The sequence below is a fragment of the Geotrypetes seraphini genome, chromosome 19 (assembly GCF_902459505.1).
Source record: "Geotrypetes seraphini chromosome 19, aGeoSer1.1, whole genome shotgun sequence".
Taxonomy (NCBI): Eukaryota; Metazoa; Chordata; class Amphibia; order Gymnophiona; family Dermophiidae; genus Geotrypetes; species Geotrypetes seraphini.
In genome coordinates this window covers 17,838,240-17,852,104 of record NC_047102.1, presented here as the reverse complement: position 1 = coordinate 17,852,104, position 13,865 = coordinate 17,838,240, and the positions used below count along the sequence as shown (strand labels likewise).

General features: G+C 39.6%; 1 protein-coding gene across 2 annotated transcripts in view; it reads right to left on the bottom strand.

The window, feature by feature from the left end:
- Window positions 1-13,865, bottom strand: part of SBF2 (SET binding factor 2) — a 571,734-nt gene that overhangs the window by 381,604 nt on the left and 176,265 nt on the right. For both annotated transcript variants that reach the window (XM_033928005.1, XM_033928006.1), the window contains exon 3: window positions 13,085-13,222. In XM_033928005.1, coding sequence (XP_033783896.1) covers window positions 13,085-13,222 — 138 coding nt within the window. The remainder of the gene's footprint in view (window positions 1-13,084; window positions 13,223-13,865) is intronic.

Genomic DNA, 13,865 nt, shown 5'->3' with positions numbered 1-13,865 from the left:
CGACACGGTGGTCTTAGGTTCCCATTTTGTGTCAATTTAACTGTGTGTTACCCGCTTAATCTTAAGTGAGTTGTAAAGGGGAAATTCTATAAACGGTGCCTTAACTTGTTTCAAATGGAAAATAACTTTAAATGTAAAGTGCCTACCAGCGCCTATGAAAAGGCACTAGAATTGCAATTAATGCCACTATGGGCGTGGCTAATGCCAGAAGTGGCTTTAGCCACCGCAAAGCCTATGTAGGTATGATTCACGAACACCCTAAACTAAACCTTAAGCTTATATACCGCATCATCTCCACGGATGTGGAGCTTGTCATGGTTTACAAGAGCTTAAAATATAGGAAGAGAAGGAAAAAAAAGGTTTACGTGAACTTATATATAGAAGAGAAGAGTAAGGCCTACATTTTCTGTGCCTATCTTTCCTGGAGGTATGATTCTCTGTACGGCGCTGTCACATGATTGACGGCCGCTTTTTAGGTGGTCACTGATAATCGGCGCTGTATAGAGAATCTGGGCCTAGGTGCTTTAAATAAAGAAACTGCAATGGTGGACTCTAAATCCAGCCACCAGGAGTTGCTATTATGCATCCATTGGCATTCTCTCTCTCAAGAATTCCTCAACATCCCCAAACCCAGTTAATCTGGCAAAGAGAAGTTTGGCCCAGGAATCAAACCCAGATACTCTATATGCAGTACTGAACTAGCCTCTTTTCACCTCTTTTATTGAATTATTTTGGTTTTAGGCTCTAGCTGCTTAATTTTAGAAACATGTCGCTATGGTTAAAGCCAAAGTATTACTTTCTTGTGATTTCTGAAATCATTTTTCTATAGCTGGAAAGAATACCGAGTTTCTAACAAATTACATAATCTGGATTACTTTTGTCCCTCAGCTCCTTCTGATTAAGATTCCTATGCAATGTTTCATGGTATGAATTCATAGTTAAAATCAAAAGGGAATTACAGTGGCTATTTTTAATTGTATTGTAAGAAAAGGAAAATTTTATATGTAAATATCAATGTTTAGGTCATATGCACAAATCTTCTGAAGCCAGGAAGTAGAAATATGATTTATATTCACTGACAGCAAGACTCAGATTTGTACTCTTACAGTGAGATGGGTGGCTTTATATGCTGTTTCAACTGAGAACTATGAGGCAAAACTGAACAGCTACATATAGTTTCTATTATAAGAGTGCCTGTGGAATGCTTTTAGGTGTCTGCCAAGGTAAACGTCACTGTACCTATAAAATAAGAATGTCGGGACTCAGTAACAATACTGTGAGCTGCCATGCAAAAGTACTTGCTTTCAATTCTCAGATCACCCACTCCCCGGGAGAATAGTATGAAAACAAAGTTTGCAGTCCTCTGGGGAGAGAGTCAAAGTTATCACAGTACCATCAATTCAGGCTCTGGAAAAAGTCCTGATACAAGGTCCAGGTCAAGACTGTTGTTGCAATGCTTAAGTTGCGAGAGGATATCAAATAAGGCATAAAATCCCCAGATCGTTGTGAATTAAGATTCAAGGCACTCTCCTAGATCGCAAAAAGAAAAAAAAAAATTGCCATATTGAAACAAACCAAAGATCCATGAAGACTGGTATCCTGTTTCTAACCGTGACCATTTCAGGTCATATCTCTTCTTTTCTTTGGTTTATTTATCTTTACACATCCAGGGGGGTGGGGGGTTGGAGGGAGGGGAATAAATATTGATAGTGACATTTGGGTAACTTTATTCTTTATTTGTATTGTATATTAGGATATATTATGATATTATTATAAGCAGGAAAATGAAATTATTGAATGATATTTATGTTACCTGTATAGATAATAGTGTAATATGTGGAATATCTTTTGTTCTTTCATTTGTATGACACTGTTTTTGATTAAAAATCAATAAAAAATTAAAAAAAAAAAAAAAATAATAATCTGGCTGGAGCCCATAAAGTATTAAGATTCCATACTATTTTCCCCTAGAGCTAAGCAGTGACTTTCTCCTAAATCCTACTGAGCTGGAAGTCTAGAAGGAGAAGATGTAAACTACTCTCCATTCCCACTCACAAAAAAAAAAAAAAAGATCTTCAATTCCCTTTATGTTGCAACTCAGGTCCCAATGTTCTTAAACCTGTTGGTTGTTGGAGTGCTGGTAAATTCTCCTATTTCAAAACGATGAGCGATGCTGCAAAAACTTCACATGCAAATGAGCTCTGCGAAAGTCCATGGAAACTCTATCAGATCAGTCAGTGGAGAAAGCGATTGCCACACGTGCAGAATAGTCCACGAAAAACTTGAACTACAAAGAACGACTTAGAAAACTGAGACTGTTCTCCCTTGAGAAGAGGAGGCTGCGAGGGGATCCGATTGAGACTTTTAAAATAATAAAAGGAATCGACAAGATAGAGCAGGACAAAAAGTTATTTACGATGTCAAATGTGACTAGGACAAGAAGTCATGGACTGAAGCTGAGGGGGGACAAGCCCAGGACAAATACCAGGAAGTTCTGCTTCACACAGCGAGTGGTGGACACCTGGAACGCTCTCTCGGTGGAGATTGCTGCGGAATTCACCATTCTAGGATTTAAGGGCAAGTTAGATGCACATCTCCTCGAAAGGCGCATAGAGGGATACGGGTGACTAAGTTTTCGCCAGGTTACACCTGGCTGGGCCTCCGCGGGAGCGGATCACCGGACTTGATGGACCCAGCGTCTGATCCGGAGATGGCAGTTCTTATGTTCTTATATTATGAAAGAGGCATAAATGCGCGCATGCGCCAGGAAATGCTAAGCTGTAAACATGCAAGAGCTTCAACCATAGGTGTGCCTTATTGTAGCGCATCATGAGCACGCGTCTTAAGCGTCCGTCGATGCCCAGGCAGATGGGAGGGGTGGAGAACTACTATACTGCTTCTGCAAGACATATATAGTGCCCCTGTATTTTATTATTTTTTTTTTTTTGGGGGGGGGAACTTCCACCTCTCATGCAATTGGCAGCCCCAGACCTGCTGGCATATGCTTTTAATGAACGCGCATGAGATGCGCCTTTAAGACTCTTTTTACATATGTGTATATGACTCCCTCCATCAAGTATGATAAATGTACTGTATCTTCATCTCTTAGGCAAATAGCAGCCCAGACTCGCCGGTGTACACTTTTGATGCATGTGCATGAGACGTGCTTTTAACACATACAGTTCAACGTTTTAGCGTCCGATGTACATAATGGTTCTGTGCGGTCTTTTCTGTGCTTTACAGCATCCTCCAATAATACTGCTCCACACCTGCAGGTAATTTTGGAGCAATAAAGGTCAGTGCTTCATTTTATGCATTCAAAAGCAATGTCTGGGCATCGCCTGGAGTGCTCATTTTAATATTAATGACTTCATTGTACTACATTTACACAGTATTATCGGAGGATACACAGAAAAGACCGCACAGAGCCATTATGTGCATCGGAAGCTAAAATACTTGACACTAAATCAGTTAGAAGTGGTTTAGCATTGATTGTTAAAGTCACTGTAAGTTTAGAAGATCGGGGTCACAGTCCTTAAGCTATTTATCTACGTAGTTTACTGATCAAGGAGGTCATTTAGCACTCATAAAAGGCAACTTAATCCCCCATTTTTACATTGCATTTTTACAACCAGGACAGTATTACAATTAAATTTTTAATTTGCCATGCACTACAACACAGAGGCAGAACCACCAAGGTTGATTTCTTTTTTTAAACTTGTATTTTTTTTTTTCTTTTTTTAAATTGTAATCAAAATTTAACAAATTCTGAGCCAACAAAATGTCAGCAGCACTTCAGTCGCCTTTGTGCTCTATTTTGTGATGATTTCTACCCACCATTTTCAATTGCCACCTGTAAAGCACCTATTTGGTGATCAGAGTATTGAAAAGTAGGAGACGAAGAAAACTACAGGCTTACCAACTACCGTATTTTTCGCTCCATAAGATGTACTTTTTTCCCCCAAAAAAGTGGGTAGAAATAAGGGTGCGTCTTATGAAGCGAATATAACACACACACACACACCCTCCTAGGCGGTACCTTTAAATGCTGCCTCAGTTCTTGCTAGCTCCTCACAATCCAGGAAATGTCGTGGGCCCAGGCATCAGCGTGCTTGTGCGCCGCGGGCCCCGACAATCAACAGGCAGCCATCCACCGACCTCTACAATTTAAAGGTACCGCCAGGGGGCTGGGATGGAATTTAAAGGTGTCATGTATATATTAGTATATGATTTTGTTCAGAATGAGGATTTTTTTCTTGTTTTCCTTCTCTAAATCTGGGGTGCGTCTTATGGTGAGGTGCGTCTTATGGAGCGAAAAATATGGTACTTTCTTGGTTCATAGATGATTCTATTTTTACAGCATTTCTGGTCTCCCTGTCACAGTAACATTCTCAAGTTTGTGAGCAAGGAGATATTGTTGCTTTATATAGTAACATAGTAACATAGTAGATGACGGCAGATAAAGACCCGAATGGTCCATCCAGTCTGCCCAACCTGATTCAATTTAAAAAATTTTTTTTTTTTTTTTCTTCTTAGCTATTTCTGGGCGAGAATCCAAAGCTTTACCCGGTACTGTGCTTGGGTTCCAACTGCCGAAATCTCTGTTAAGACTTACTCCAGCCCATCTACACCCTCCCAGCCATTGAAGCCCTCCCCTGCCCATCCTCCTCCAAACGGCCATACACAGACACAGACCGTACAAGTCTGCCCAGTAACTGGCCTAGTTCAATCTTTAATATTATTTTCTGATTCTAAATCTTCTGTGTTCATCCCACGCTTCTTTGAACTCAGTCACAGTTTTACTCTCCACCACCTCTCCCGGGAGCGCATTCCAGGCATCCACCACCCTCTCCGTAAAGTAGAATTTCCTAACATTGCCCCTGAATCTACCACCCCTCAACCTCAAATTATGTCCTCTGGTTTTACCATTTTCCTTTCTCTGGAAAAGATTTTGTTCTACGTTAATACCCTTTAAGTATTTGAACGTCTGAATCATATCTCCCCTGTCTCTCCTTTCCTCTAGGGTATACATATTCAGGGCTTCCAGTCTCTCCTCATATGTCTTCTGGTGCAAGCCTCCTATCATTTTCGTCGCCCTCCTCTGGACCGCCTCAAGTCTTCTTACGTCTTTCGCCAGATACGGTCTCCAAAACTGAACACAATACTCCAAGTGGGGCCTCACCAATGACCTGTACAGGGGCATCAACACCTTCTTTCTTCTACTGACTACGCCTCTCTTTATACAGCCCAGAATCCTTCTGGCAGCAGCCACTGCCTTGTCACACTGTTTTTTCGCCTTTAGATCATCGGACACTATCACCCCGAGGTCCCTCTCCCCGTCCGTGCATATCAGCTTCTCTCCTCCCAGCATATACGGTTCCTTCCTATTATTAATCCCCAAATGCATTACTCTGCATTTCTTTGCATTGAATTTTAGTTGCCAAGCATTAGACCATTCCTCTAACTTTTGCAGATCCTTTTTCATATTTTCCACTCCCTCTTCGGTGTCTACTCTGTTACAAATCTTGGTATCATCTGCAAAAAGGCACACTTTTCCTTCTAACCCTTCAGCAATGTCACTTACATACATATTGAACAGGATTGGCCCCAGCACCGAACCCTGAGGGACTCCACTAGTCACCTTTCCTTCCTTCGAGCGACTTCCATTAACCACCACCCTCTGGCGTCTGTCCGACAGCCAGTTTCTGACCCAGTTCACCACTTTGGGTCCTAACTTTAGCCCTTCAAGTTTGTTCAACAGCCTCCTATGAGGAACTGTATCAAAGGCTTTGCTGAAATCCAAATAAATTACATCTAGCATATGTCCTCGATCCAGCTCTCTGGTCACCCAATCAAAAAATTCAATCAGGTTCGTTTGGCACGATTTACCTTTTGTAAAGCCATGTTGCCTCGGATCCTGTAACCCATTAGATTCAAGGAAATACACTATCCTTTCTTTCAGCAACACTTCCATTATTTTTCATACTGGCTCATATGAGGCATTTCTCTTGTTACATTTCAGGCACATTTCATACAATGAAATATAGCTGTCTCACTCTCATCTGCCAGAGCCTAGGAGCTATATTCCTTCTTGTTTTATAGCCACCTGTTACTGGATATTGTGAATTAGATGAAACTGTCAGGAAGTTATGAAGCTTTCTTACTGGTTACAACAGTCAAGGTCAATGAAATGTCTATTACTATAGGAATGAAAATTAGAAATTCCATGGACGGTATTATCTTCATTTTTTTATTTTAGCTACCAGAATAACTTAATGCCCCATATTATATTAAAGGATTTAAAATGAAAAATAAACATGATTTCTAATAATAATATGGTCCTTTAATATACCATCTCCTGCAGTTCTTGACTTTTCCTTGGTAACAGTAAGAAAGTAATATTATAGAGTATGAAATAAAAAACAAACAAACAAAGCAAAGGAAGATCTTGCTTGACAAACTTACTGCACTTCTTCGAGGGAGTAAACAGACAGAGAGACAAGGGTGACCTGGTCAACATTGCATATCTGGATTTTCAGAAGGCATTCGACAAGATCCCGCATGAATGACTACTTAAAAAAATTGCGAGCCATGGAATCGAGGGTGAAATACTCAAGTGGATTAAAAACTGGTTGGCGGATAGGAAACAGTGGGGGTAAATGGACAAAACTCTGGAAAAGTGTCATGAGTGGAGTGCCGCAGGGTTCGGTGCTTGGACCCATGCTCTTCAACATATTTATAAACAACCTGGAAATTGGTACGACAAGCGAGGTGATTAAATTTGCTGATGATACAAAGTTATTCAGAGAGTGAAGACAAAGAAGGATTGCAAAGACCTGCAACATGACATAAACACGCTCAAGAAATGGGCCGCGATATGGCAAATGAGGTTTAACGTGGATAAGTGTAAGGTGATGCATGTCGGTAACAAAAATCTTATACACGAATACAGGATGACCGATGCAGTACTTGGAGAGACCCCCCCCCCCCAGGAAAGAGACTTGGGAGTACTGGTAGACGTCAATTAAGCCATCTGCAAAAAGGGTGAACAGAATGCTAGGAATGATTAAGAAGGGGATCACAAACAGATCGGAGAAGGTTATCATGCCGCTATACCGGGCTATGGTACGCCCCCACCTGGAATACTGTGTCCAGCACTGGTTGCTGTACATAAAGAACATAGTACTACTCGAAAGAGTCCAGAGAAGAGCGACTAAAATGGTTAAGGGGTTGGAGGAGTTGCCGTACAGTGAGAGATTAGAGAAACTGGGCCTCTTCTCCCTTGAAAAGTGGAGACAGAGGGGACATGATCAAAACATTCAAGATAATGAAGGGAATAGACTTATTAGATACAGACAGGATGTTCACATTCTCCAAGGTAAGGAGAACGAGAGGGCACTCTCTAAAGTTAAAAGGGGATAGATTCCATACAAACGTAAGGAAGTTCTTCACCCAGAGAGGTAGAAAACTGGAACGCTCTTCCGGATGCTGTCATAGGGGAAAACACCCTCCAGGGATTCAAGACAAAGTTAGACAAGTTCCTGCTGAACCAGAACGTACGCAGGTAGGGCTAGTCTCAGTTAGGGAGCTGGTCTTTGACCTAAGGGCCGCCGCGTGAGCAGACTGCTGGGCACGATGGACCACTGGTCTGACCCAGCAGCGGCAATTCTTATGTTCTTATGCTGTTCCTCATTATTATGCTTTTTTGAAACCTGCAATTCAGTTGATTTGTTGACTCCTGAGGGAGGCACTGTCACACTGAAATGTAGGTCTGCGTCAGGTCTGACTAATAAAAGTGGATTTTACCTGGAGTTGAAATTCATTTAATCTTTCAAACACTAAAGCAAGAGAGACTGGCATGAAACTAAAATTGTAGAAAGCATTTTTCCCTGTTTGCTGGAACTGTTTAAAAGATGTAGGAACTCTCGACTACATGCTTTTTCACTGTACACAGGTCCGCTCCTTTTGGACTCGCATTTGGAGCACCAGACAATCTATTACTAACTGCTCGGAAGAGATCTCTATGGACATTGTAATCCTTCGCTCTCAACATCCCTGCTTTGCACAATCAAATTGTCCTCCTAAACTCATTGATACCATGTTTGTGACTGCTCTCATGCACATTCTGAAAAACTGGAAATCATCTACGTTATTAGACTATACTTTTTGGTGGAACTCTCTGTGTATGTACCATAGATTTGAATCCTATGCATATGAGAAAAAAATTACATCCAGAACCCTCACGAACTTGAAGTTTAACAAATCACCTTGGTCATTCCTAGATACCTATGTACATTCTGCTTCGTAGACACTCCTGTCTTCCTTTTCTTTATTTTTCTTTCATCTTTCTCCCTTTTTTCTGTTGTTCTCCCTCACTTTCTTCTTATATTCTCTTCACATGCAGTTCTAATAGTAGGAACCTTTCTCACTGTTATGTTCCTCTATAGTTAAATATAGATTTATATGCTCTTTATACAGAAAGCTTTATTTTGACTTCATGTATTTGAACTGCTTCCTGTATTTTCTATAAATACTCAATAAAAAACTATTGAACTGAAAAAAAAAAAAAAAAAGAAAGCATTTTTCCCAGTAGCACATAATTAAGTTAAGCAATTTGTTGGCAAAGGATGTGGCCAAGGAGACTACCAGCCCATGAGGCTTGGGAATGCCATCACTTATCCCCCGAATGAGCTATGAAAGGCGGCTCTACTTTTTTAGGTTCTGTCATGTATCTGTTACTCAGATTGGCCATGGTCAGAGATACAACATGCTTTGCTCAGTGGGCCTCGGTCTGACTCACAATAGCTTATCTTATGTTCTTATGAATCAGAAACATTCAGTGGGTGACTTTACTTCATAACACTGATATGGCTAGTTTTATTTTGCTTTATACATTTTTTGATGTTGTATTTGAATTGTTATTCAGTAAGAGAAAGGAATTCTTCTTGTAGTAGTAGTAGGAAATAATTATCTGTTACATGAAATAAATAAATAGCTTTCTTGGAGCTCAGAAAAACTTCAAACTTCCCACACAACTGATACCTGATAAGTCCTCTCAGTCTAATGTAGAACTTAGGCATAAACTCCCAGGATGCTGGGTATCCTAATTATGCTTTCTACAGAGAACCCCTATTAGGAGGTCAGAAATTTTGCCCTTCTTGTCAACAAGACAGAGGAAATCAGTCTACCAAATGAGGAATCACTTAGTTCTTGTTTGGGGGGAGCTGATTAATTAGAATAGCTTGACCAAATGCAGTGTCTCTCAAAGGCAAACTGAGGTCAATTTTACACAGACACTTTATCTGTTCAAAGATATATCGACTATGTGCAGCTGTACTTACATGAATTAATTATGACAGCAACTGAATGCCATTAATACCCGTACAAGTTTTCATCTGGCCCAATTCCATCCAATTTAAACCTAGTAACTTTTGGCTATTTGGAGACTTACATCGATATAAAAACATTAACATGGTAGAGAAAGCAAAGCAGTTAGGCAGTCAATACCTGCTGTTGACCACATAACTGAGCTGGCACCTATGATGAGTACAAAGGACAACTCTATTCTGAACGATTTTTTTTTTTTTTTTTTTACCTCATTTACTCTCCTGGTCAAAGTTACTCCTACTAAGAAAAGGACACTCCAAGTCAGATGCTCCAGCCTTGATGCAATAGCCTTAAAACATTGTAGCAGATTAAATACGTCTGTTCTAGGTGTTTTATCCTTACACAAAGGACATCATAAGATATGATACTCACCAGCAAGCCTTCTCCAGAGTAACCTTCGGACTCTAGAATACACTTCCTGAAAGACTTTGTTTAATACAGGGGTGTCAAAGTCCCTCCTCGAGGGCCGCAGTCCAGTCGGGTTTTCAGGATTTTGCCAATGAATATGCATGAGATCTATTTGCATGCACCGCTTTCATGGTATGCTAATAGATCTCATGCATATTCATTGGGGAAATCCTATAACCCCGACTGGATTGCGGCCCTCGAGGACGGACTTTGACACCCCTGGCTTAATACATGACTACCTCTACTTCAGGAAACACAAAAAAGCTTGGTTCTTCATCCAGGCCTTTAATGGAAGAAATATCTAACATACACACACTGAGTGACAATGGCTGCACATACCATAATGGGATATATTTAACTACTCCTACACTAGCCGAGATAATATTCAAGCACCTTTCTGACCTCACGTGCGACTTTCTTTTAATTAGCCATTTTATTTTCTAATAGTGCTCATCTTATCTAGCTATATGTTCCATCTTTGCTTATACCCTAAGCTATGTATTAAAATGTTTTATTGTGTACTTTGTTGTTCATTGTTGGATCGTTTATTTGAATATTTTTACTGATGTAATATTGCCTGTTTTGACTTATTCTTGCTATGCATTGCGTTGAGTGAATTTCTTTAAAAAGGTGGTAAATAAATCCTAATAAATAAACAGAAAATAAAGGGCACTTCTTTATTATGTTCAGGATAAAATTTTAGAGAAACAGGGGTCTCTGATGGTGAGGCACTTCTGGTTAAGGAAGGTGAAGTTTCGTGGACTCATCACTGTCTAAACAATTTGGTGACCATACTCACAAATCCCCTAACAGTCTCACAGATTGATTTCCTCACTTTACATTATATTACATTAGAGATTTCTATTCCGCCATTACCTTGCGGTTCAAGGTGGATTACAAAAGATTTATGGTTGGTCTGTTACAAAAGGAGATCAGTGGTCATGACTAGTGAAGGTAAAGAATAGGGCAGTTAGTTTCGGAGAGTCAGGAAGAAGATAGGAAGATGGGGGAATTTGTGATGTTAAGACTTATTCAGGGATGTCTTGAAGAGTATGGTTTTTATTTCTTTTCTGAATAACTTGTAGTCTGTGGTTGTTATCAGTAGATTGGAGATTTGGTTATCTAGTTTTGCTTCTTGAGTGGCTAGGAGGCTGTCGTAAAGTTTTTTCCGTTTTACTTCTTTGATTGGTGGCTGTGTGAATGGGTTGTAAGTTTTTCTATCTCTGGTTGAGGTATTATGGATAGTCGGTTGTTCAGGTAGGTTGGACTGTCTCCGTTTATAGTTTTGGATTGGGAGCCAGTTTGAGTTGATGAATGCTTCAGTAATGTGGTCGTGTTTTCTTAAGGAGTAGATGAGTCTTAGGGCTTTATTTTGAATTGTTTGTAGTTGTTTGGCAGGACAGATAGAGGATGTTGCAGTAATCTAGTATACCTAGGATAAGGGATTGTACTATGAGCTGGAATTGTGTTCTTTTGAAGAATTTATGGACTTGTCTTACGTTTCTCATAACGGCGAAAGATTTCTGTATTGTTTTGTTTATTTGTGGTTGCATGGTGCAGCATCTGTCTATTGTCATGCCTAGTAGTTTTAGGGTGGTTTGGATGGGTAATTGATCGAGTTGATTTCTATGTTGGTTATAGTTGGGGTTTTGTTATTTTCAAGAAGGATGAATTTTGTTTTGTCTGGGTTGAGTTTCAGTTTGTGGTCTTCCATCCAGTTCGCTACTGTTTCCAGAGTTTGGTGTAGTGTGTCTGTTATAGTGGTCTTTGTTTGATCAAAACGTATGAGGATGGTGATGTCGTCTGCAATTTAAACACTAAATACTTTATCGAAATGTTTCATCGGGATCCATTCTCTCTCCTATCTATCTTTAAAACCTATTACATGTCAGGCTCCTTGACAGACTGATGAGGGGGAGATGATGAAGTGATCGGCTTGAGCAGGTCATTTTGACTGACCTGCTCAAAACCTCTATTCTGAAGACAACCATTAAAGTTACCTCAGTGGTTTCTTGTATTATCGTCTAAAAAAAACAAAAGGAATTGACCCCAAAATATCCACAAAGAAGAAAATCCAGAGAAAACCAAAAACTCTGTGGAGTGACGATGTTCCAAATGGATTTTATTTGAAAGTATCAAAGTTCCAAAGGTACACTGAAATCATCCACATAAAATAATTCCATCCACATAAAGGTAAATCATCCACATAAAGGTAAATCATCCACATAAAAGCCTTAAAGGACCTAGTCCGCTAGGGATACAGGACCCAACATGGTCCGCGTTTCGACAAAAAGTCTTCTTCAGGGGTCCTATAAAGGTGAGTTCGTGGGAAACAATTGTGTGGTGAGCCGGAAGTGAGACACTGCTTGCGTTTGCAATGGTTCCAACATTATTGTGTTTCCTGATGTTTCCTTTCAAACCCAGAGTGGGAAGGGGGAGTTTCTTAAACTGTGGCCCAGAGCTCTTCTCTTAGGTATAGGTTGTTGGGTTTTTGATTTTAAATCCCCTAGGAAATGTCTTACTATATATTAAAATAAAAGTTATTTGGTCAATATTCAGCTGGAAACAGTGAGCATTTTTATTATGCTGGCCACATTAGATCCAAGCACCAGCAATGAATTTCTGAGTGAATGGCAAAACCCGGATAGTTGATATTAGTGTTATACCCACATAATGTTAGGACTCCGATTTACCAGTCATACTTATTGGGTTAGCAATGCTAGCAACAGCACGCAGTATTGCCAGATCGACATAACTTCTGGGATCATCCTGATTCTACCTCAAGACTGCCCCATGATCGCCAGCATGGTGGTCAGAGCTCATGTTCAGTGCACTGCACTGCTAGGCTATGCTGAATACTGGCAGTTGGCCAGCTCAGCATGGTTTAAGTACATATCTATCTCTAAATGTTTTTAAATCATCTCAATTAGTCCGTTGTTTGCATAATTTTGAAGATCCTGGGCTGGAAAGAGGTTGACGAATTCTGCTTTGATTTTTCTGTATACAGGTTGCTATAAAGGGAGCTTATAATACTGGGCTACATATAGCAGATTTAATTTTTCATACACTTCCTGTTTCATTTTTCTTTAGGCGAGTGCTCTCCTACCAAAACTGTGAAATAAGAATTGTTTTTCCTTTTTCTCTTTTCTTTTTCCTGAATTCTTTTTTCCTGTGATGTGGATTTGTATTCTTGAAATGTTTATATTTTTTTTTCTCTCAGTTTGTTGAAAAACTCAATAAAATGATAATGAAACAAAGCCACAATATGACTCTGCTGTAAAGTTATTACCTGCAGGTTGATCTCTGCTTCATAAAAAGTGAGACATGAACAGTAGTGTCGACTAGAGTCGATGTCTGTCAGAACCACCACAAAGAAGGTAGGTTGCCTTCTCTCACGTGACAGCTGCCATCCTCCAGGCTGACAAAACTGAGAGAGATGAAAATGAACACAGATATTCGGAATTAGTAAACAGTACTTTCCAAACAAAATATATCAAAACCTAGAGAAAAACATGCTAACGCTTCTAGTTGCTATTTTGGTTATGGTAGAAATTATAAACTGTTCCAGCAACCTAAACATAACTGACCTTTCCTTGGGAGAAAATTTGGATGTACAATAATAATAATAATAATTTTATTCTTATATACCTCCATACTGAAAAAATTCTAGACGGTTCACAACAAGGTGGGATACAGATAAAATACAAATTAGAATAATGGACTTAAAAACAGATAAAGACAGAAAGCATTTACAATATAATGCAGAAAATATTGGCATGGCAGGGAAAGAAGTAATACATAGAACAGATCAAATACATCAAGTTGAATATAAGGAACTTGATTGAAAAAATGAAGCAGAATGCATTAAGATACCAGCCTATCAAAGAGTTGGGTCTTTAACAATTTTCTAAAATCAAGATAAGAAGAGACCTGTAACATAATTTTTCCAAGCCATATATTCAATTTATTGGCTTGAAATGAGAGGGTTCTCTCAAGGAACTTCTTATAACAACAATATGCAACAGCTCTCTCAGATTTGCCACATTATTCACCAGTTAAATATTCCTGTA